We start from the raw sequence: 24,896 nt of genomic DNA, 5'->3' as shown, positions 1-24,896 counted from the left end.
GGAGTTGACCCACTCGCTGTGGGGCGTGCCGGATATCGGATGCCTTAGGCATATATCTCATAGAATAGACTTGGAAAGCGAGACTAATCAAAGAAAGCTGGATGCTATGCTTTGGAACATGGCATCAATGATGAGGATGCTATTTAAAGCTATATCAAAGTAGCCAAAGGTGGGAACAGTATTAATACGGAGAGGCTGTCCTTTCGTAATAGCCAGGTTCTATCGTATATACAAGTCGAGATATTATATCTAGTATGGGCCAATGGGTGGTTCGGGACAGGCCCTTCACAAACGTCGTTCATGAAGTTATCTTCTGATCTAGCGAGTGATCCTACTTGGCCAATACTTAGCCACCTGGAGTTATTATTTGGAGTATCTATTTCGCATATTCTAACTTACAAAGGAAACTCTAGACACAGCACACTTCTTTGTTCCTATAAGTAGTATACGCAACAAGAAATTTGTATGTTTTTTTCCTTCTTCTTCTTCTTCTTCCTATGTACGTTATCATCTTAGGAATGAACTTATAGTGTTTCATACGACGAGACTGGCCTGTAACGTATATGCCCCTTACTTCTTCTCTTCTTGCTTCCTCTCTGTTTTTCGCTTGTTGGCGTTTAGGGAATCTTCTGATACCTTTGTGTCGTTGGCGCCGGTCTCCTGTCGATGTTGTAGGCGAGCCTTTGTTCTATGTCTGACTTCACGTTGCATATAAGTAATAACTAGTATTCTAGTGGAGTATCTATGGTCTACTTTTTTTTACCGGGGTGGACCCAGTATTTCTGGTGGAAGAGGGGTTTCGGCAGCAATCGCAAACAATTACCACGAGGTGGCCCACAAAGTACCTCCGGTCTCTAATACATGATTAGCCTGTGTCAGCCTCGTATAAAGTTGATCAAGGTTAGATACCCGTCGTAGACAAAGGAGTTGGGCCAGAGTTTACCTTCTCGTGCACATATATAGACTTCATTATCCAGCAATTTGAATGTCGAGCCCCTTCTCGATCTAATAGTGAGGCTCGAAGACGCTATTTCCAACATAGAATTCTGTATAGCCGATTGTCTAATATAGGAGGATCTGTTTCTCTTTGTTCGGGTTAGACAATATCCATCATTTTTTCTTTTGAATAGAACCACTGCGTCCATGTAGATTCCTGCCTTGCTCTTTTCTTTCCCTTTTACTTGATTCCTACTCCATTCTTAGGCTCTCTAGCTACCTTCTTTGTCAGACCATGGAGGAGGTATCTCCGATGTGATGCGAAGGTAATCGTAGACAACAATGTTCCGAGCTTCAAGGTTCATTTTGATGATTTCACCCTTTCCAGTGTCTGACTGCCTTCTCTTTACACAACAATGGCAACCTCTAGCACAGTGCATGAATAGCGACTTCACCCTATGGATTTCTATTGAAAGGATGCCGATTCAGGCAGCAATTGACCCAGACTTCAACTTGCCTCAAAAATACAGCTCTGGTCGTTCCTAGGCCACCGACATTAGCTGCCTAGAGCAAGTCAAGAAATTTCCCTCAAATAACATTTAGGCAAGCATAAATCCATGGATTCTGACTGAGAAGGTTGCGGTCGAATTTGTCGCCGCGCGGATACCAGGGAGATTTACAACTTGCAAGATGGTTATTGTTACTCAATACGGCCAACCAGACTCTTCTGAGTTGTTTTATATAGAGTTATTAAGAGAGGAGAACCGAATTTCCCTTACCGAAGATTTTGCACACAAATCTCTACCTTAAAATAAATGCTTATTTCTTGACCCCGGGAGCTTGTGTCTAAGCTGCTATAAGCTAGCTATCTTCCAAATAGTCCGTCTTCTTCCAAAGTTGCAACCATTTGAATAAGTAGCAGTGTTCCATACAACATAGGTAAAATATACTAGTATAACCATACCCCCTTTTACAAGCTTCAGCTTGACTCTACCTGAGGTACTAAGCAAAACTCATCTCGTACCGCCACCTTTTGGCACCGGTTTTTCTTTTCTTTTTTTTTTTTTGTGATACCAGCATTGCAACTAAGCCTTGTCCAGCCCCGAGCACAGCCAATAGTATGAACTAACAATCGTCAGAAACATTGTATCGGAAGAAATACGAATACGCATATTGACTTACGCTGGCATGAAAATCAAAAGGTGATGGCAGTCCATTAGCCAGGCTCCATGACCAAGTTACTCCCCCTAATGATGGACCGATTGCCCGGGATAGCGAGCCCACTGACTGAGCCAAGCCATTAAAGATTGTGAGTTCTTGAGGAGATACGATATGGTTCAACTAGCCAAAAGCTTTGTTAGCAATCTCAAATTAGCAACACCGCCGCATGGGAAACCTACCACAACCTGTAGGCTTGTGAGACCAATAGCCAACACTGCGTAACGCACCACCATCAATATCAGTAGACAAGTCCACAATGAAGTACCGGGCTCGCCTTGGCTCCCATCAGTGATATTTCCGAGTTCAGGAAGCAAAGAGAATAGCGGATAGATAAAAACAAAAATGATGGCGGTAAGACGATAGAGGGACAAGAAACTGATCTTGGTCTTCAGCCATGGGAAAATCAACAATGCGGTGCACATTGATGGCCCTGCAACAGAGAGTGCCTTGGCTATTTGTCGTGGGCGAAACGACAAGCCTGTACCGTGTCTTAGGCTGGATGCCGCGAATAGTGAGAATAATTCATCAAAAAGGATCAGGTGGGTGAAGTAGAACCTTTGAAGTGAATTAGCAAATATGGCCTCTCGAAGATTCCTGGAGTAAATCTCACTTACGCTGTACTTATTAAGAAAGCGACCTGTGATATACGTGACTTTACTAAGTTTCCAGACTCAACACCAGCAATAGAATCTTGAGTGTCAGCCATATTGTTCTGGCTGCCTGACCGTCCGATGGCATTGTAGACCCTCTCCGTGGCCGAATCGTCGTAAGTTTGCGCCAGCAAAGGGTCTGTCAATCCTGGGTTTCCAGGATCCTCAGAAAGTGATCGCTCCAAAGTCTCGTTGAGGAAACAATAGGTGACTACACATGCACACAAGCTAAAGATGCCACTAAAGAGACATGGTAGTAGCCATGGAAAGGATACAAAGATGTTTCCCGGACCATAAAACCCTAGATTGGATACAGGGTTGGCAAAAGTGCCCCCTATCACAGGACCGACTATGACCATTAGTCCAAATTACAAGCATTCTTGCAACTATTAGCCTCTTATACTTACCAACCCATCCTAGAGCAAGTGAAAATCCAAAAACACTAAACACCTTACTCAGGTCATATCCAGTCTGTTTTGCTAGCTCTCCGATATAGGTTCTCGCTATAGGAAGATTGCCGTTGAGAAATCCGCCTAGTGAACGAGTGGCCACAGCCCATGCAAGAGACTGGGAAAATCCAAACAGAATTATGCTCAAGGATGTACCCAGTAACCCACAGATAAGTATAATACGTCTGCCAAAACGATCAGACACCAGGCACCAAAGCGGAGATGCTATCATTTGAGCAATGAAGAATGCAGACGCTGCGATATTAAATTTAGCAATCAGTCAAACGACATGTCATCAAATGGAAGGGGTCATTCGTACTTATAATTCCAACCCGGGAACCTATTTGGGCCTCTTCATATCCAAATCCTTTCACCATGAAATACACGAATGGTATGAGGGATGTCGATGCTAGCGGCTCTGCTACCACAATACAGGCGATTATGGCTATATTTCGAGGGACACAGCGGGGATCTTTTCTAGTAGCCATGTCTCTTACAGAAAGATAAAGAATAAATTCAAATGTAGAATAAGTAGGCTGCGCGCAATAATCCAGATGTTATGCTCGCCTTTTCTTGCAACCACTACTTTATATGCGTTCAGGAATCAGATTGCCAACATTGAAATCGTGTGCGGTTCCGGGGCGGCCCAAACGCAGTTGACTACCTAGGTACCTAAATGTTGGTGGAAAGAGTGACTTAACCTGAACTTTCTACTGATTTCTTCTCCGTTGTCCTGACCTGACCTAGACTTACCTAATAAAATTTACAGAGAATTTTGTATCCGTATTACAGTAATGAAATGTAACACGGCATACCTGCAAGTACTATAGGGCCATGCTGCCGCCATGCAGCGGCCCCCAACTGAGGACACGGCCGATGCAATCCAGGCTCTGGACAAGATGCATCCCCGCAGCCATTGATGTCATGACATATTCTAAGTCTCAAATGTCACGCCATTGATTATTCGGCGCCACGTCCGAACTTGGGCGACTTTAAAGTCCTCGGAGATCGGCGCCGTCCCTTTTGTCTCCATTTCGAAATGTGACTTAAGCTGATCAATGATCATGTAGGGTTGAAAGGAAATATATGATCCACTTTTTGAAAGATTTCTCAACTTTACAGACTGTCATTGGCTAAAAGCAAGACAAAACATGGCGGGAGCTAGATTTCTCTCCGTCCCGAACTGTGGAGAAAAACTTTGACTCTATTTTACTCTAAAACAACTACATCTCAAAACATATGCAAAAATGTTGGTATCACGAAATTTTCCTTGGGGGCCAAAAGAAACTGAAGGAAGTCAGAAGAAATGCAATCAATCGGTAAACAGGAGATTTTCCATAAATGGCAAATATGAACAAGTGTTCAGTTGATGATCAACCAGGCCATGACGAATTCTTGCAATACCAATTTCAATCATAACCGAAGGTAAAAAAAAAAAGCGAAATACGAGGCAATGCTCCAAGAGGTGGAGTAGAGCTACAAATATTTCCGGGAGAAACGTAATGCTGGTACATGTCTCAGAACCCACAGGCTCCAGACGACCTCGGGATGGCAAGTACCTAAGTATCTTGAAGCTATCCTTGAACATCTGAATTGTCCACGGATACATATAACGAGCACCCCCGACAACTAAACGTCAAAAGTCCTGAGAACCTCCAGAGGTCGAAAGCTCGTTCGTTGCCCATCTTCTGACTCCCCTTCATCGTTTCGTCGAATTATAGAGAGACCAACATCTTTCAAACCTAGACATACATCAAGATTGTCCATCACGAAAATATGGCACCATCATTGGATGACATTGCTATCATTGGGATCTCTTGTCGATTCCCGGGTGCAGACTCTCCTTCCAAACTTTGGGAGAACCTGATAAGTGCCAAAGACGTCCAGTCTGAGATAGCACGATTCAATTCGAAGGGGTTTTACAAACCTGATGGTGGCCCACGAAAAGGGTTGACAAACGTCCGACACGCCTATCTTATTGAGGAAGGAATTGATCGATTCGACAATGCTTTCTTCAATATCTCTCCTCTTGAGGCCGAGGCGATGGACCCACAACAGCGTATCTTATTGGAAATTGCTTATGAGACCGTCGAGAATGCTGGTATTCGCCTTGAAGATTTTCAAGGCAGTGACACTGCTGTTTTTACGGGTTAGACTCTAATTTTCTAAGGGAAAAAGCTGAATACAGTATCACTGACTCGGTCCTTCCAGCGTCAATTGTCAATGATTATCATGCAAGTCTTCTCAGAGACATCGACCAGACACCCAAGTACCAGGCGACTGGCACATCAAACGCAATTCTTGCCAATCGCATCAGTTATGTCTTCGACCTACATGGAGCTAGTCTCTCTATTGACACAGCTTGCTCCGGTACACTTGTTGGGCTTCATCAAGCAATAGCTGCTCTCAAGGCCGGAGAATCGAAGATGGCTCTTGTGTGTGGTGCGAATCTAATCATCAGTCCTGATATGTTTGTACACATGTCAGAACTGGGATTTCTCAGCCCTTCTGGTAGATGTCGATCATTCGACGCCTCCGGTGACGGATACGCGCGGGGAGAAGGCGTAGCCGGCATCCTCCTAAAGCGGCTTTCCGACGCGCAGAGAGATGGGGATCCAATTCGTGCTGTCATTAAAGCCACAAGACTGAACCAGGACGGGAGGACGCAAGGAATGACCATGCCATCAGGCGACGCGCAAAGACGTAACCTAGAGGCGCTGTACAGCCGCACAGAGTTGGACCCAGGTAGCATCCAATATGTGGAAGCTCATGTAAGTATTTTACAGTATATAGGAGGACCCAGTATACTGGCGAGGAAACTAACCTTTGAGAATAGGGTACCGGTACTGCAGTGGGAGACCCAATTGAGATGGGAGCAATCGATGCCGTCTTTGGAAAGTCCCATACCGAAAGAAAGCTCATAGTTGGGTCTATCAAGAGTAACATTGGCCATCTCGAGTCTACTGCTGCTCTTGCCGGAATAATAAAAACAGTGTTGGCAATGGAAAGAGGTCAGATCCCTCCACAGATGCATTTCAAGAAGCCTAACCCGAAAATCAATTGGGACCGAATTCTCGTACCTACGGACTCAATAGCATGGCCAGCAACAGCGACAGGAGTGCGTCGAGCGGGAGTCAATTCTTTCGGATTTGGAGGCACCAATGGCCACGCCATCTTGGAATATGATCCGTCACTGGAGAAAACATCACCGGTTTTTAAAGATAGACCGTACCTTTTCAAAGTATCTGCAGCCAATGCAGCATCATTGCAGCTGACAGCGGCCTCTTTAGCGACGTACGTTGAAACGGTGAAACCGAATCTCGGCGACTTATGTCATACGCTACTCGCACGTCGTTCAACTTTGCGGCAATCCTGCTATGTCGTTGCATCTTCTCATGAAGAGCTCATTGACAAGTTGAGAGCAGGGCAATCAAAACTCCTGACACGTAGTAACAAGCTAGTGGAAAAGACTGCCTTTATCTTCACTGGTCAAGGCGCACAATGGTACTAGCTCTGTTTCCTAAACTTATTATTGAGAACATGGCTAACTACGGTGAATAGGCCGGAAATGGGAAAACAGCTATTGAAGTGCTCTCCCCTCTTCAGAACCGTCATCGAGAGGTGTGACGAAACTTTGGCTAATCTCCCCGATGGCCCATCCTGGTCAATCATAGAAGAATTGCAGAAACCCAAAGAGACATCACGTCTACCCAAAGCAAGCTTCTCCCAACCAATTTGCTCCGCTCTGCAAATTGGTCTAGTTGAAATGTGGAAATCTTGGGGCATTACACCGCAGGCAGTTGTCGGACACTCTTCCGGAGAAATTGGCGCAGCATATGCAGCCGGCTTGCTGTCTCTGGAGGATGCTATTATAATCGCTTATTACCGTGGCCTATATCTTGGCGAAAATGCTCCTATCAAAGTAGAGGGGCAAAAGAAGGGGGCCATGTGCGCTATTGGTCTCGGACAGAATGAATGCCACAGCTTGTTGCAAAAATACAGCGGTCGTATTGCCCTCGCCGCTGTGAATTCGCCAAGTAGCTGCACTCTATCTGGAGACGAGGATGCTATCAAGGAGGTTGTGGAGTCATGTGCAAAAGACGGAACATTCTGTCGAGCCCTTCGTGTCGATATGGGTAAGTAGACTCCACGGTCTTTTTGCATGGAGAAAGATTAGCTAATTTTTTGTTCCATCAGCGTACCATTCTCATCATATGCTCCCACTAGCACCAGCATATGAAAAAGCCATGCGAGCTGTAGGGGTATGCAGCTCTGTGACATCGAGCCAGACATGCGAAATGTTTTCGTCTGTTACTGGACGCCGGTTGTCAAAGGCCGAAGTGACCCCAGCATACTGGAAGCAAAATATGGTTTCGACTGTTCATTTTTCGACAGCAGTTTCGGAACTGGTCCAAAACTTCCATCCAGATGCTGTTATAGAGCTTGGACCTCATCCAGCTTTGAGTGGTCCAGCTCGCGATACCATGGCCAGTGCGGGACTATCTGAGATACTATACTTCTCCTCATGCTACAGAGGCAAACCTGACTTGGTTGCCCTTCTCGAAAGTGTTGGAGAGATGATTCCAACTAGCATGCCTATTGATTGGAAAGCAGTGAATGCTCTCGAAATCGTGGAGAACACTCATTTCAAACATCAGGTAGGCAGGGTACTTACAGATTTACCCAAATATCAGTGGGATCACTCTTTAGTTCACTGGGGAGAGTCCCGACTTAGTCTGAACGTTCGAAACCGAGAATTCCCTCGTCACGAGCTACTTGGTGCCAGAATTCCTACGGATATTCCTCTTGCTCCAAGTTGGACAAACGTGCTTACAAGTTCAGAGGTAAATTGGCTAAATGAAGGCGTGGGCAGTACGCCGAAGACACTTTCGATCACCATTTTCGCCCTTATGGCCCTCGAGGCTGCTCGTCAAGTCCAAATTGCGAATCAAGTTGAACTCCCAGTTGTATGCTTAAAAGACGTGAACTTGAAAAAAGCCCTTGAACTGGGAGATGGTCGCATAGAAACACTATTTCATCTTCATCAAACTGAGGAGAAATTTCAATGGCGATTCGAAATCTTCTGCTCAGCTGTTGGAAGGATTGATAATACTTCTTGGACAAAGTGTTGCACAGGCACCTTCTCCTTCTCAGCGTGCATGTCACAGAAAGAAAGTACCTCGCTTCAAGTGGTGAACGATGAAGAGCTTCTCCGGTATATTCAGTCATTCGACACCGTAAAAATCCCACCTGTGGAGGACTTCAATATTTCTGCTCAGGGCGCTTCAGGGAAGTTTTGCAAGAAGATTGAGGGATATGAGTGCTATCCGGTGCACCCTATTCTTCTGGCTCAATTATTAAATGTTCCAGAGATGTTGATGCTCAGCTCAGATCTACCCGCTTCATATTTTGTACAAAGTGTTGGCCTGATTGAGCTTCCACTAGGGCACGGACAACTTGAAACTGGTTCTTTCGAGACATCACTTCTCAATCGCTCTGTCAATGTTGGCTATGCAAGTCTGAAACTGTCCAACCAGAATGCAACCCTCATGTCAATCGACAGAATACAATTACAAATGGAAGGACTGGTGATGAAGCAGCCGCCGCTACAGTCGAAATTCTTCAAACGTACAGTGCTACCAGATATCACGTACATGCCACGCTCCTCTCAAATGTCCGTCGACAGCTTGATCAAACTCGTGACTCATAAATGGCCAATGTGCGACTTTTGCTTAGTCGATCTCGCAGCCGGTGATATAACTACTATCACGTCAAGCATAAGAGGGTTCAAACCAGGAGAGCGCCCCCAGTTTCGATCTTTGGATGTTGTTGGTAGCCAGGTGCCTGTTCTCGATTCACCTCGAGTACGCAACTTAAAAGAGATAGAGAATTCTCGCAAATTCCACCTATTTGTTGGCCCAGTCAAAGCCATGCGACCAAAATTGCCTCCAGTTCTTCAAAATGGATTTGTTTGTCTTCGCTGGGAGGATGAAGACGACGAAATCTATCTCCGGAACAATTTTATGGAAATCTGTCCCGTCACAGGCCTTGGGAGCAACAATTGGGTAATCGCACGACCACAGCCCCCCCCAAATGGTGTGATCCAGCCTAATAAGCTTTTGATTTTCGCGACATCTCACGTTGCTCCGGTCGTATCTCAGGAGCATACCAACTGTGAACTCGTACTTCTGGATGATCCCCAATGTTTAGCCACTTGGAAGGGAAATGTCCAGTCATCCAGTGGAATAGATCCATTCGATGTCATCGTCTTCGACAGTGATGAAAAGTCACTTCTTACAAAGTGGTCTGGAGCTGATTTACTTTCCTGGATACGGCCTTTACTGCAACGAATTGGCAGTCTGCTTTGGGTCTCAGAACAGCACAAGTCTGATCCTTTCCAGGGTGTGGCTGCAAGTTTTGTTAAGACGCTGAAGGCGGAACAGCCAATGCTTAAAGCCGCAAGTGTTGTGTTCCAAGATTGCGGTGATCAACTTTTCCTGGCAGAGACTGTATTCGAGATTTTCGATCGATTGATACACAATGATGCTGAACATGAACTCGTTGTGAAGGAAAAAGTAGTTCATTGCGTGCGGTATTACCCTGACGACGTTCTTAACGCTACAGTTGGCTTGCTTCCCCCGATTTCTACCAACTTGTCTCTCCAATCAAGGTCATACTCTTTAATGGTTACTGGTAGACAAAAAGTTACGCTAATCAGTGAGAAAAAGGGTGTTGACGAGCATGCACCCGACGGAGCAGTAAAGGTTCGGATAGGCTTATCTGTAATAGACGATGCGGACCTTGCTCAGTTTACTACAGGCTATACTATCACGGAAGAATGCGGTCTTGGCCATTATTTCTACGGAAGTGTCATCTCATCACGGGATGTACAGTTCCCACTGGGCTCAAAGGTCGTGGGATGGTGCTCACATGCTCATAAAGATACTGTTGACGTACCCCCGGACTATTTGCATATCGTTCCAGATAGCGTGCCGGCAGCCGATGCTGTGGCCCAGTATGCTGCTATCACTACTGCGGTGTTACTTGTTCATGGAGTTGCTAGGGCACGCCCTGATGACTCGGTTGACATCAATATCACAGGAATCATGGGTGAGGCACTGAGGATTGTTTGCGACAAGTCGAACATTTCAGTGGTATCAAGCGATCAGGCCAAGAGTGCAGACTTCGCGATCTCTTTTGACCTCAAGAATGGCTCGATGCTCAACAACCGGCGAGCAAATACAATGAAATTCATCCATACTTCTCAACTACGTGAACTATCCAATAAAATATTCTCCGAGTGGAATGGATCGACCAATAAAATCTCCGTGTTCACACTCCGAGACCACCAAAAAGCGTTTTGTGATGCCATTGAAAATAGTCCCTTTACCAGTGTTATTACGCATGAGAAGATGGACGAAATTGAAGACGCGCTTGTCTGCTCAACGCGTCCGTTTCTGTTCCACAGTGACGGCGTTTATGTTTTAATAGGTGGTCTAGGAGGTTTGGGCCGGCATATTGCTCTCTGGATGGCCGAGCACGGGGTTAGACATATCATCACAATGAGTCGAAGTGGAACGGAATCCGAAGAGGCGCAAACGGCCGTTCAGGCTCTTCAGCAATTTGGAGTGGAAGTTAAGGCACTCAAAATTGATGCAACGGACATTGCAGCAGTGGAAGATGCCCTGAGCCAAATCCGCAAAGCTTCGCCAATCCGAGGTTGCATCAATCTTGCCATGATCCTTGCAGATGCTCCAATTTCGACCATGTCGCCTGAGCAGTGGGATCGGGCAGTCCAAGTGAAGATTCGATCTACTTGGAACATGCATTTAGCCACCCTAGAGGATAAGATGGACTTTTTCATAATGTTTTCATCCATTTCTTCAATCTTTGGCAACCGCACACAGTCCAATTACGCGACGGGAAATGCCTTTTTGAATGAAATGGCTACTTATAGACACTCGCTTGGTCTCCCAGCTACTACCATTGCTCTAAGCCCTGTCACAGGAATCGGAGTCCTAGCGAATAATGAAGAGTTATTGAGAACGTTCCGAGTCAGCGGCTTGGAAGCATCAGATGGTGAAGCCCTCCACAAGATCATGACAGCAGCTATATTAGAGTCGTCATCCCAGGACAACTCTGTCATAACCGTCGGATTCCAGATGTTCGAGACGATGGATGGACAGATACAAGCAAGTCCGGATCAAACACAAATTTACTGGAAAGAATACCCGGAATTCTCTTCCCTAATGGACCACAAAATCAGCGATGCTGGCTCTAGTGACAAAGTCTCTCTACGTGAGAAACTGTTACAAAGTCAAAGACCAGAGGGTGAGAATTTCTTGTTAAAGGAGTTCATGGCTTGCTTGCAGAATATCATGGGCCAGGATCAGCTAAGCTTTGATCCTGAGTTGCCGCTTTCACAATACGGTGTTGACTCACTGAATGCAGTTGCCATTCGATACTGGTTCTTCAAAGAATTGGATCTTGACGTCGCAGTCTTCGATATTCTTGGCAGCAAAAGTATCAGAAAACTGGTTGTTCGTGTTTACCAGAAACTCAGAGATGAAGGTTCCAAGAACCAAGCTAGTGTTTCGCTCCCACAGCCAAAGCGTCTAAAAGACTTGAAGATAAGACCACTGTCGAGCTCCCAGAGACGAATCTGGTTCCTTCAAAATTTCTTACCGGATAAGACAGTGTACAACTTGCTCTTAGTCTGCCACATAGACGGATCAGTTGATCCTGAATTACTAGCTAGGACGTGGACGGTATTCATGCAAAGGCATGAGGTTCTCCATTCGAGGATTGTTGACACGCCTGACGGCCTGCAGCAAATACCGAATGAAGAATTTGAGTTCCCGCTGATTGTAATGGACTGCCTTGACCACAAATTCAATGAAAATGTCAAACAACTAACGACTGGAGCCAAAAGTCACATTTTCAACCTTGAGAAAGGAGAGGTAATCCGGGGCTGGGTTCTCCGCTCCTCGGAGCACGCTCGCTTCTTCCTTGCTTCTCATCATATTGCCTGGGATCGCTCCTCGGTACCAGTTATTTTCTCTGAGACAATGGCAATTTACAAATCTTTATTGAATGGCCATGATCCCCAAGCTTCACTGCAACCTGTTCCATATCAGTTCATTGACTACACTGTCTGGCAAGAGCAATTCTTGAGTGAGAAAGCTCTTGTCCGACCATTGATTGACTTTTGGAAGCAGACACTCGACGGTGTACCAGAGGCCGTAGGTCTACTCCCGCTTTCAAAAATTGACAAACGACCAACGATGAAGCAATACAATGTCGGAACACTTACACGAACTTTGAGCACTTCCCTATCGTCGAACATCAAGGAATTCTGCAAGCGAAAGGGAGTTACCCCGTTCATGTTTATTGCTGCAGCACTCTCATCACTAGTAAGCCGTCTGAACGGTGAACAAGATATAGTCATCGGCATCCCGGATGGCGATCGTGGTCACTCAGCCTTCGATAGGGTCGTTGGTTTTGCCGTGAATATGCTACCGATAAGAAGCAAGATCCAGACGGATGCGTCATACGATACAATTCTCGAAAATTATCGCAATACTTGTCTACGTGCCTACGAACATCGAGCCATGCCTTTCGATTACCTTGTGCAGATACTAGAAGTCCCCCGACGGACAAGCCACACCCCTGTTTTTCAAATTACGGTGAACTACCAGATCCAGGGCTCATTTCCAGAAGCCGACTACGGTTCATTCAAGTATATCAAGTACGATCACTACAACGCCAAGACTCAGTCAGATCTCTCGTTAGAAGTTGAGGAGCTCTCTTCTGGAGAACTACTCTGCACATGGGAGTTCGACGAGGATCTTTATGATGTTCTGGGGGTATCTGACCTGGCAGATATGTACCGTGTCTTTATTGAGGATATCATTGAGAAAGATGGTCAGATCAAGTTGGAAGATGTCCGCATCACATCTGATTCTGATTTGGCTCAAATTAAGTCTATTTTGCAGCCAGGGTATGAGAATGAACCCTCTTTGGAGGACCTCAACAAGAGCTTGTTTCCGGAGCTGTTCCGCCTCGCGGTTAGCCGATACCCTGATAAGTTGGCTCTGGCTGATGAGCAAGGGTGTCTCACATATCGCGACCTAGAATTGCAAACTAATGCGATAGCTAACCGACTCATCAGCAGTGGCACCAAGGTCGGGGACGCGATTGCTATCTGCTGTGAACAAAATCGTGAATTATTGATCGGTATCTATGGCATCTTAAAGGCCGGGTGTGGCTATGTTCCAATTGACCCCGATTTTCCCGTTGAACGCATTCAGTCAATGATCGAAGATACCGGTGTTCAGAGAGTTATGGTGGAAAATACAGCTGATGCGAAGAGTCAGCGGATCCTTGCTTGCGGTATCTGCATCTCACATATTTTTGAGATCCACGCCACTCGCACAGCAGTGGATGCGGACACGAGCTCACCGAAACTGGATCGTACAATCACTCACTTGGATCCCCTATGCTGCATCTTCACAAGCGGAAGTACTGGCCGCCCGAAAGGTGTGTTCTTGAATCACGGACAGCTACGATATCAAATGGAAGGATACAATAAATTTATTGGTGTAAACTCGGAGAGCAGAATCCTTCTGTCGTCTGCTGTGGTCTTTGACCTCCACCTTGTGGCCGTGTATGGTACGATACTACGCGGTGCTAGCGTATTCGTCGCTTCAAGAGAAGGTAAGAGTCTGCCCGGTTTCTTAATTGAGCATAACTGACCCGGAACCCCCTAGCACGTTATTCGCCTGCAAAGATGGTTCACACGCTCGTTGATCAACGTATATCAAGTTGCATATTCACTCCAACACAAGCAAAGATGATATTCAGTGCACCGAACAAGGTGAAACTACTCCAATGGGTTGATATTAAGTCCTTCGTCCTTGGAGGAGAAACAATTCCTCCATGGTTTGTGCGCGAATTTTATAAGCTCCTGCCACATGCCAAACTCTACAACGGCTACGCACCTTCGGAAACGACAGTTGTGAACTCTTTAAGACTGTAAGTTCTGCATGAAAATTTGACAAAATAGGATTTCTATGTTGACCTGATGTCGCAGTATTCCTCCCGAGGATTCGCAGAGACCGAGTGTGCCCGTTCAGGGACCAATTTTCCCTTCTCGTTTCTACATCCTTGATAGCAAGATGCAACCAGTCCCAATTGGTGTTCCGGGAGAGTTATACATTGCAGGACCAAATGTTTGCCATAGGTACTTAAATCGGCCTGAAATAACAGCAAGGGCGTTCTCAGAAGATCAGTGGGCACCCGAAACAGAGACAACACTCGGCTATGGTAAGATATATCGTACTGGCGACATGTTACGTTTGAGCCGTGACGGCACTGTCGACTTCCTGGGACGGATTGGCAGTGATCGCCAAGTTAAAATTCGAGGCATGCGCACAGAGTTGGAAGAGATTGAGAATGCCATTGTCCATGCATATGACTCTGCGGAGGACGACGAAGATATTCCGAAGCTGGGTCTTGTAGCAACTGTGTATCATCGCATTGGAGATTACGACGGTGTCTTAACTGCGTATCTCACAACAGCCGATGGTAGCGTAGTATCTGAACAAGAACAGCAAAAGTTCATAGGATATCTTCGCCTCTCATTGAAATCCGTCCTACCGCCACACATGCTTCCTGCAGCTTATGTATTCGTTCCGGATCTTCCACGGACCGCCAGTGGAAAAGTCGATTACAAGACCATCGTCGCGTGGCCTGTTCCCTCAATTTTGACCAATAATTCAGCACAACCAGTTCATGGTAACGTGCTCACCGAAACTCAATTGCTAATTGCTTCTATATGGAAAGAACTACTCGCTATTTCTGGTGAACTGAATGCAAGTGACGAATTTTTTGCATTGGGAGGGCACTCCCTGCTCATGGTACCGCTTCAGCAGAAAATTAAAGAAGCTTTTGGAGTCTCGCTTAACCTGGCCGATATGTTTGCCTACCCTTCAATCTCTGGATTCGAGGAACTCATACTAAGCAACCCTGGATATCGGTATGGCCAGGGTCAAGCTGGCACTTCTAAGTCTAAGGTAAGCCATTATTCCCGCGGTTATAATGTAACATCTACTGACGACTCTCAGAACACTATCGATTGGGCGAAAGAAACATCCCTTCCTGAGCATACTGAATGGGAGATCACTGATTATCAATTCAAATCACCTTTAATCCTGGTTGTCACGGGGGCGACAGGCATGACCGGAGCGCATTTCGTGCATCATACCCTCACCACCACTAACAATATTGTTCACTGTATCGCAGTTCCTAATAACGAGAACGTGATGGACCCGAAACAGGGAGTTCTGGACGCTTTTGTTAAGTGGAACTTGGAACTTCCCAACACCAAAGCTGAATATTACGAGCGGATCGTAGCGTACCACGGAAGCCTGTCCGATCCACTACTTGGGCTGTCCCCTGCTCAATGGAACTTCCTAGATAGCCAAGCGGATGCAATCTATCATCTCGACTCGGAAGTTTCGCTACTGAAAAATTACGAAGATGTTCGCGCAGGGAACGTAGGTGCCGTGAAATGTCTCGTAGATCTGGCTCGGGGCAAGTTATCTGGGCGAGTCAAGCCACTAAACCATTTGTCAACGTGGGGAGTGCCCCATTTGCAGACTTGGGCGACCACGAAACTGACAAGTGATGAATATCTGACTGGAGAAGAAGAAATGGTCAATATGACACCCGGTCCAGAGAGTAGTTTGGGCTACCTCAAGTGCAGATGGGTCTGCGAGTCACTGTTGTACCTAGCTGCTGAGCGAGGATTGCCAGTTCGTATCTACCGGTCTTGCATGGTTGCAACTAATCCATCCTCCCAGAGAGGCCTGGATCGAGCGGACATAAACAGACGTATTTTGGAGTCAGTGCTTGAGACGGGTCTAATCCCTGATTTCAATAGCGGCCTCGGTGGTGGAATGAGCTGGATTGATTTACAGTTCCTGATAAAGAGTATCGACTTCCTTTCACGCCGTCCAACTGACAATAGTGGAAGACGGGCCGAGATTTATAACATTGTATCCGATAATCATATACGCTACAACAAGGAGTTAATTCGTGTGTTGGGAACTTCATACCAAGGTAACAAATTGCGTGTAGTTGAACCAAAAGAATGGGCAGCAGAGCTATACAAAACTGGAAATCCAGAGATGGTGATGCATGCGGAAGTTTTGGAATCGTGGTACAACGCTCACTGGGCGCCTATTCCATTGAAAGCGGAAAAGACATTACAATTGCTGAGGGATGAGGCTGGTTTGGTGCCGCCGAAAGTAGATCGGCAGTTTGTTCTCGAACAAATAATTGGGCAGCCTGGATTTTGAGTGATTATCTAGGTAAAGTTGAGGATGAGAATGTGGCTAGTCTTTAAAATACACAGGTAATGAACCAAATGAAAACTCATGGTAAATGAGTAGAGTTTATAGGGTTACATTACGAAGGTCATGTATAAAGATATTTCATCTAGCATAACTTATCGATCCTTGTAGCAGGGCACTCAGTGTGTTTAACATAGCCCGGAAGGTCAATGACTAGGGTATGATATATCACATGACACCGTGTAAAGGCAGCAAGAAATCATGACATCTGGAGGAAGGATTGGCTGGGCATATCCGCCCTTGTTTAGAAAACTACCACTTTATAGAAATTTAAGAAAGCAAGTTCACAACCTTAGAAATTAGAACCTTTCACATCACCATTCATTATCCTGAGTTGCATTCATAACCGAACAAAAAAAGAAAACATCATATCATATAAGTAAAAAACGACTCTACATACCCTACCCTACCTTATAAGTAAGGGAACTAAAGAAGTTGTATAACACTGTGAGACAAGATAGAATCCATGTTTTGAGGTTCATAGAGGATGGTAAAGTAATGCATGCCACGAATTTTAAATTCAAAGAAAACAAAAGACGATGTCCGCTTATAAGTCAAGGAGTATAAGACACGTAAGTTAAGCAATGAAAGAGAGGGGGGGGAAAGTTAGGATTTATGCAATATAGGCCAATTCATCATTGTCCAGACGTTCAATATAATCTTTCTCCATAAGCGCTTCGATGTTTTTCTTGATATCGGGGATTTTGGGCGGGAAGCGTGCTTTGACTTGTTGAATGACTTCTTGGACGAGTTGGACGTGTTTCATTTTCTTGCGTGATTTCATGATTCGGACGATTGCGGACTGTTTCATGTTAGAAAGAATTGTGGACTATATGAGGATGAGGAGACATACCTGAAGAAGTAGTTTACGGTCCTCTTCAATCGTCTTATGTGTATCGTCGGCTTCGGTCTTTTGCTCTGACTTGATTGTAAGGTTCAGGTTGACTTTAACTTTCTTGTGCTTAAAGTTATAGTTTAGTGAGAATGACACTCCAGGAGCCGGCTTGGACCCTTCAGAGTTGGCTAATAATACTTTTGCCTTCAACAACAGAGTAATATTCGGCTCGAGAATCTCATTGGCAAGTTTGGTGGCCTTTTGAATCTCGTCGTAATCGAGAGAGTCATGTTCGTTGTAGAGAAGTAAGATCCCCATTTGATACGTCGACACTTGGAATGTGTAAGGGACTTTGGCGTTTTTGATGTAATTAGCCTTTATTTCACCTCTGCAAAGCTGCCATAGCCATGTTAATTTACGACCGCTGTGCTTGTCAAAGTAGAAATGTTGAAATCGCTCTGCCGTCTTGACGATTTCCGTTGGCGGAATGAACTCTGTTGTGGGGGCATTGAGAGGCCAGAATCCTGTACCCAAAACCTGATAATGAGGATCAACCATCTTCTTTCGGTCCTCTTCATCATGAACCTTCTCTTGCCAATCCTTGTAACTAGCATTCAGATCCTTGGAAATTTGGATATCCTGGAACATACGCTGCAGCTTGTTGGTATACTCGAAACCGCATGCCTCCTTCAGCTTGCTAATCATACTAGTCTCCGCATCTTCCGAAACGGAAATGATGTGCACCAACCGCTTGGCAAGAGATTTCGAGTAGAACTTTTGAAAGACGTCCTTGTCTTCAATATACTTGAAAACAGTCATAATCTGCGTGAGCATCTCCTCCAACTCTGACTCTTCGGTGGCCTTGGATCCCTTCTTGAGCAAAGAATCTGTATAACGTGCCAGTAATTCCGGCGACTTGGAAGAATTACTCTTGCAAATGGAGTTGCGGTTGACAAATTCCCGGCAAGCATTATCCAGAGACCTAACAAATTCGGACTCACCCGCAAAGGCAGCGTTGACAAGGTTTTGGTATCGAGAATGGACTTGTAACAAAGCATCGACATACATCTTCGGCTCGAAGCTCTCTCCTTCAGAAGCGACCTTCTCAACTGCAGCAGTACCCGCATTGCGGACGTGCCTCTCGAACTTGGCACGGAGAGGGTCGAGACCGTCCTTGATCTTTGATAACAATCTATACATACGGGCCAAATCATCTTGTCGATCGTTGTCGAGAAGAACCTGAAATTCGTCGCGGAGAAGATCTGAATGAGCAGAGACCAAAACGTCCAAGCACGTCTCCGTCAGCCGCTTCGTGATGTCCGGGTGCAAATAAAGTCCGACACGAGCCTTCTCCTCCTCCAATCGAGTTTCTGCTTTCTTCATATACTCCACAACGCTATTTTCAGAGACGAACTGACGGGATTCGTTCTCATAGTAGACACGGGTAGCATCGATGAAAGGTCGCTCAAAGTAGAACCGATAGACCTCGAGAGTCGACTTGGTGCTGTCGTTCTCATCCAGACCCAAAGAAACAAATGAATCCACTATGCTCTTAATCTGCGACTGTTCAATCGTCTCACCGTTACGTTGTTTCTCAACGAGATTGAGTACTGCAGCCATGACCCTTTCTTGGACCCGCTTGAAGAAATCCTCGCGCCATTTTACGAGATGAAGAGTGTATACATCGTAAATGTGTTTCTTTCCTTCGTCAATCTCGCGTTTCACCCAGTGTCGATTCAAGTAGCGGAACAGATGGTTGATATACTTGGCAGCTGTCGTATAGCGATCCCACTCCCGAATATAAAACCCTAGTAAAGCTTCTTCAATGTGTGTCTCGGAGTCCTGATACACGTCCTCTAAATGTTTCGATAAATATTGTCCGAGGAGATTGTATAATTCTTCGCCAAGGAGGTGAGCTGGAAGTGATAAGTCAGCAGACGTTCGGACAAATTTGTATCGACAACATACCGCCACGAAGAGCTTGTAAGCCTCCACTACTACCAACAGCTTTCTGTGATGTGCAAAAGTTATGAACTGCCCTAGACGATATTAGCTTGGATTGGTTTAGCGGGGAGGAAAGCGAGATCGTACGTGTAAAGGCCCATGTACTATGTAAAGACACGCGAGATTAGCATTGCATTCAATCGCCAGTATACGATAGCCACCTACTGTCTTCATGTCAACACCTTCCTCCAGTTTCAGCATCACACTATTAATGCCATTTTCTAGATAAGTCCATCTATACGAGCGTTAGTCAACCAGCTAAGATAACGTCGGTCGGTCGGGGTATCTCCGAATACGTACGTGTCTTGGACATCGTCCTTCTGGGGTGTCGCCATTCCGGTAAGCGAATTGTACTCTTTCAGGCGATCTGATCGGCGGACAGGGATAACAGGAGCTTCAAAGGCAGCACTGGTTAGACTCATTCTGTTCAGCTGATCTAAAAATGTTTAAATGAGGTTTGCAATGAAAATTCAAAACGAAGCGGGATGTTTTAAAGGCCGGAAGAGCAGAAAAGATGAGTTGGAGATATGATGGGATCGAGCGAAGTGAAGTATGAACTCGTGCGGGACAGGCAGCAAGAGTTCTCTGAAGAGCAAACAAATAAGCTGGATATGACGCCGCCATTCTCTTTGGCACATTGAAACTCAAAGTTTGCTGTCGTCCGAAGTTGATGGTCGCCCGTCCTGGAACAAGATGAGGGAACCATGGAGGAGAGTTGAAGCCAAAGGATATAGACTTCGCGGGTATCTTGAAGCAAGCACGCGTACAACAAAGGATATGCTATAACAAAGCTAACTTTAAATAAAACAAAAAAGGCCAACGGCCGCAAGCGAGAAGGTATTGTACCTTTGAGGAAAAATGGACGACTCACTAGATATTCAGTTTGAAGACAGGGCCGGCCGCTGCTGCTGACTGCCCTGCAAAACAGCGACGAATGCTGATGCAATAACGGCAAAGGGTCTATGAAAACAACATAAAAAGAATCAAAGCAGAACGATGAAGAACACTATATTGAGCAGCGGAATGCAGAAAAAAAGAGAAATGAACGAGTCGCAGCCAAGAGGGTCAACGGGGAGTGTTCAGATGGTGAATGATGCCAAATGAAGATGATAAGCGCCGGATCAAAGTTAAGGATAGCAAGGCTTCCAGTGGCGGAACGACCTACGGAGTAGTCACGGTGGTGACGCTAAGCCCTGAACAGAAGTCGCCTCCTTCTGCTTGGGCGACCTTCAGAAGGCAGCCGCGGGCTTTGATTGGCTGCGGCTACTGAGATACGCGCTTTACTGTATCTAGCTAGATGATATCTCATTTTGAGCGAATCAGATCGAGATCATCTGATTCGATCTTTTGTTTTCTGCCTGAGGTGCCCGCCTCTTCTTCAAGCCATACGGAGTACTATGGATGCCTTACAAGCAGACTATGCTATATAACCCTAACCTTACCCTACTACCTGCATATCTGCTAACTTACAGGATTGAGTATCGTTACTCTCCGGACGTATGAACATATCTCAAACGCCTGTCCGAAGACCTGGTTATGCACCAGTCGGTTTGATTACTGTGTAGCTCTACTACGATTCGAGTCAAATGTGATTATTACGTCATATCGACAGATCGAGTCCAAATTTACAGACTGTCACCGTCCAGATATCTAGTGGACAAGCAGATCAAAAGTTCTTCGAGTTTTATATTTACAATATATACAAAATCAACACCATGTCACTTAATCCGCCATCGGCAATAAAAATTTCGCGACACCTCATCCCGGCATGGCGCTCAATCCCCAATACATCAATCCAGAACAAACCCTTACTCATATACCATTCCGCCTTTGAAAGGGACGTCTCCGCATCCCAGGTTTCCAATTACCTGAAGAAAGTAAACGTTGTGGTTCCACAATGGCAGTACTCCATGTACAAGCAGAGTCATTTCCACTCAACAACCCATGAAGTCCTTGCCGTCGTCTCGGGACGGGCTCGATTATGTTTTGGCGGAGAAGATAATCCCGAACGGGTTGAGCCCGTGGTTGAAGCTGGAGATGTGATGATTGTACCGGCTGGTGTAGCGCATCGCTTGTTGGAGGATCAAAGTGGTGGGTTTACTATGGTCGGTTCGTATCCCAAGGGGAAGAATTGGGATATGTGTTATGGTGCTGGAGATGAGAATGAAGATGGGATCAGAAACACCATCTCGAAATTGGATTGGTTCGATCAAGATCCGATATATGGCCATGATGGACCGGCCGTTCAGGTATAGCTGGCACCGTGTGATAGAAAAAGCTCGCAAAAATCAAACAACTTCCGATGCTCTGAATGGTTCGAAAGGGTAAACAGCACGTTAAAATGAATGGCCTAGTCCGCATATAACTAGATAGTTCCGCATTATAAACCTTGAACGCCGCGCTAAATGTCAAGAAAAAGCAAAGATTGAAAGTAACGGTCGGGTAGTAAGCCTCATTTCGAGACTCTTTCAACCAACCGGAAAATACTGATACAAAAAGTGAGCAGCCATGCAATCAGCGCAACAAGAAGAACCGATGCGAGTGCCTTTTGCCGGACACATAAGGCATCATTTCGGTCATCTTGTATATCGTTGATCACTGCATTTGTGCAAGTCCCTTGCACATCATCCAGAGATACAAAGGCAAGGCTGAGATTGGCTGCGTCGAAAACGATAAAAAATAGATCTAGCAGAATCAATCGCATCTTGGCCTTTGGAGAGCGAAGGCCTAATGGCTTGCTGGCATATTCGTCGTATGTAATGTACACTAAATAAACCAAAGCTACCGCATCAACAATAATTGCCATGGCTGCCGAAGGACCTTGATCTCGATGGAAGTGGCTGGCCAATGAGCGGATAGAGCCTCCAAGTGCTAGAGCACATAAGGAGAATATCCAGACCGTAAGTCGCAGCATCAACGGCACCATAGGACTGCGTAGCAAGTGTCTTTGAATACGCTCAAACAGATTTCGCTGTTTTGGAGACCAAGTGCCAGCGCGGCGGCCTTGTTCGGCATCCGACCCATCATGACTGGCACCCCAAGGCTGGGAGTAATCTCCAAGATTGCTGTTCAACCATTCCCAAGATACGCGTTTCTCTTCCGCACCGAAGTCTTCGCGGGGATAAGCAGCTGTCCGAACAAAGCGTTTCCAACGTGATTCTCGCGTTTCTGGTATGAAATTACCATACTCGTTTTCGATTCCTCTCGTTCTGTTGCGGTCCGGTTTCAACGTCTGGTAAGGCGAGTGATTATGTTGTGCCACGAGGGCATCATCTATTTCGGCAGGTAAAAGTCTCGATGCAGCGTTCGGATCATCATCGGGAATATCAAATGATCTGACCCAAGCTAAAAATGAATGAGTAAGTGTATCTATGGCCGGTATGTTGGTCCCTAATAGTCGATCACTTGTTACATACCAGGCAGAGTTCGGACAGGAGGTGGTGACCTGGCCTGAGTGGGGGGATCATTGGACTCTATAGTAAGAGGAAATGATGACTGTGCACGGATGGTGCCAGACGTCTTTGGTGGGAGGAGAGGATCAGGTTCTGGAGATGTGATCGGTGGTTCTCGCGCATCTGGGGCCATTGCATGCGACAAAGGGGCATGGCAAGGGGACCAGTGCGCCTCAAGAAATGGATATGCGAGTTAGTATTATATTGATATTCGTAAAGTCTCCGAGACACTGTTCCTGACTGAGCATGCACGACAGATCGAAGATGGAGAACGTTGAAGTTGGGAAATTGAGATAAGAACAGCATCCAATTGGTTGTCAGTCAGTGGATAGCCGATCCGGCCCGCATGACGCCGGCCAGCCCTAGGCAACGCGGTGGGTGCCTGAGCCTGCCTGGGGCACCGCTAATTACGAGCCAGTGGAATGACGTCTTGAACACATGTGCGAAGCTACGTAATAGCTTAGAGTCCTCCCCATTTCACCTTGAAGATACAACTTTTTTTGAGAATATTACCACCACAGGAATAGGTACTTTCAAGTTGTGTATGAAATTTGCACATTGATACGTCCGATTGGTGCGCAAAATCGTTGCAACTCAGTTGTTGATCCACTGCTACGATGCGGTTCTTCCTCGTCCCCATCTCGACAAAACGAGCCTTTATATACTGTCGTCCTCCAAAAACAGTAAATACCGGATACGTCGATCGTGCAACGAACAAAGCTGCTGAGATATGGGCAAATTGGGAAAAATCTGAGAAAGGCTGGAAGAAGCAACTCGTCAACTACGGACATGTCATCTTGCAAAGAATACCCTACGAGGAATGGGGTTTGAAAAGTATACCTCCGCTCAATGCCAGTCGCGAAATCCAGGAAGCGCAGCAAAAACAGAAAATGGATGTGATGTATCCCAAGAATGCGATCAAGAGTGAAGATGTGTTTGGTATTTTGAGGAAATTGGGCACAGAGCGTCAGGAATTACATCGGAGAAGGATGTGGTGGTGTATAGGGATTGCGCCTTTAACTGCACCCATTGCGATCATTCCTCTGTATGTCTCCATTCTAATCTTGACACTAAGTCCGAGGCGCTGACGAACGATTTCAGAGTACCGAATATTCCCTTCTTCTATCTTGTATATCGAGCCTGGTCGCATTGGCGTGGTAAGTCCGATATTAATATTGTTGGTATTTACATTCTGACCTTTCTTAGCCTGGAGTGGTTCAAAGCATCTCATCCACCTCCTTGATCTCAACTTGATCAACCCTCATGCATTCCCTGAACTCGAAAATTTCTACGCAACTCGACTTTCAAAAAATGGAGTTCCAGCATACCAGGAGAAAGACAATATTAATAACTCGAATGAACATACCAATAAAGATGCCGAGACAAATACTTCAACCTCTAAAGCTGACGCGCCTACCGATGAACGACTACTTTTGGAGATGAAAGATGGCAAAGAACTGGGCGAGATTCTAGAAACTCCAGCCATAGCAATCGAAGTGGAGCGCGCAGTTCTGCAGGTAGGGCAGAAGTTGAAGCTCGAAGAAGAGAAAAGGAAAGAAAAGAAAAGTCATTAGATGAGCATTTGCATGTACTAGCGCGCATTGGGTGGGGTTTAATGAAACGGAAAGGGTGGTCTATGTGAGGGTTGAGATACCCGTGACTATGCTATACAATGGAGCTTATGTGCTTTTATATAGATTTTGGTAAACGTTTACCCTGTTTAGGGCATCATGTATGATAGTTGGATGTTATGGTCTTGGAAATGGAACGAGATACCTTGTCCGGTATACAACCATTCGGATGGTGAATAGAAAACAGCATATTCTACAAACACGATGACTCGGCATCCATTCCAATATTCTAGATTACTACATGTACCTAGGTTATATATACTATGTACGTACCAGATTTCCTTTGCCGAGTGGGGTTTTCCT

At 45.7% G+C, this 24,896-nt stretch overlaps 6 protein-coding genes across 6 annotated transcripts, besides 2 other annotated features; 3 read left to right on the top strand and 3 right to left on the bottom strand.

Moving 5' to 3' along the window:
• Positions 1-468: 468 nt before the first annotated feature.
• Positions 469-495: a microsatellite.
• Positions 496-2,273: 1,778 nt separating this feature from the next.
• TSTA_088090 (tetracycline-efflux transporter, putative) lies at positions 2,274-3,744 on the bottom strand (the record flags this gene model as incomplete). The annotated part of the gene is made up of 4 exons (XM_002478491.1): positions 2,274-2,712; positions 2,772-3,156; positions 3,215-3,511; positions 3,576-3,744. 4 exons carry the CDS (start codon positions 3,742-3,744, stop codon positions 2,274-2,276), a joined length of 1,290 nt encoding a protein of 429 aa, XP_002478536.1.
• Positions 3,745-5,032: 1,288 nt separating this feature from the next.
• TSTA_088080 (polyketide synthase, putative) lies at positions 5,033-16,617 on the top strand (the record flags this gene model as incomplete). The annotated part of the gene is made up of 8 exons (XM_002478490.1): positions 5,033-5,405; positions 5,468-6,027; positions 6,093-6,760; positions 6,818-7,392; positions 7,454-13,972; positions 14,026-14,290; positions 14,349-15,330; positions 15,382-16,617. 8 exons carry the CDS (start codon positions 5,033-5,035, stop codon positions 16,615-16,617), a joined length of 11,178 nt encoding a protein of 3,725 aa, XP_002478535.1.
• A 667-nt stretch (positions 16,618-17,284) lies between these two features.
• Positions 17,285-19,932, bottom strand: TSTA_088070 (SCF ubiquitin ligase complex subunit CulA, putative; the record flags this gene model as incomplete). Its single annotated transcript, XM_002478489.1, has 6 exons — positions 17,285-17,473; positions 17,525-19,422; positions 19,475-19,545; positions 19,598-19,614; positions 19,676-19,745; positions 19,811-19,932. 6 exons carry the CDS (start codon positions 19,930-19,932, stop codon positions 17,285-17,287), a joined length of 2,367 nt encoding a protein of 788 aa, XP_002478534.1.
• Positions 19,933-21,225: 1,293 nt separating this feature from the next.
• TSTA_088060 (uncharacterized protein) lies at positions 21,226-21,821 on the top strand (the record flags this gene model as incomplete). The annotated part of the gene is made up of 2 exons (XM_002478488.1): positions 21,226-21,759; positions 21,783-21,821. The coding sequence occupies 2 exons, from the start codon at positions 21,226-21,228 to the stop codon at positions 21,819-21,821; spliced, it is 573 nt and encodes a 190-aa protein (XP_002478533.1).
• Positions 21,822-21,962: 141 nt separating this feature from the next.
• TSTA_088050 (uncharacterized protein) lies at positions 21,963-23,095 on the bottom strand (the record flags this gene model as incomplete). Its single annotated transcript, XM_002478487.1, has 2 exons — positions 21,963-22,855; positions 22,927-23,095. 2 exons carry the CDS (start codon positions 23,093-23,095, stop codon positions 21,963-21,965), a joined length of 1,062 nt encoding a protein of 353 aa, XP_002478532.1.
• A 484-nt stretch (positions 23,096-23,579) lies between these two features.
• Positions 23,580-24,536, top strand: TSTA_088040 (uncharacterized protein; the record flags this gene model as incomplete). Its single annotated transcript, XM_002478486.1, has 3 exons — positions 23,580-24,007; positions 24,064-24,119; positions 24,169-24,536. The coding sequence occupies 3 exons, from the start codon at positions 23,580-23,582 to the stop codon at positions 24,534-24,536; spliced, it is 852 nt and encodes a 283-aa protein (XP_002478531.1).
• Positions 24,502-24,529: a microsatellite.
• Positions 24,537-24,896: the final 360 nt, after the last annotated feature.

This window comes from Talaromyces stipitatus, genomic scaffold, assembly GCF_000003125.1.
Source record: "Talaromyces stipitatus ATCC 10500 scf_1105507295527 genomic scaffold, whole genome shotgun sequence".
Classification (NCBI taxonomy): Eukaryota; Fungi; Ascomycota; class Eurotiomycetes; order Eurotiales; family Trichocomaceae; genus Talaromyces; species Talaromyces stipitatus.
This window is presented reverse-complemented; position numbering and strand designations above follow the sequence as displayed.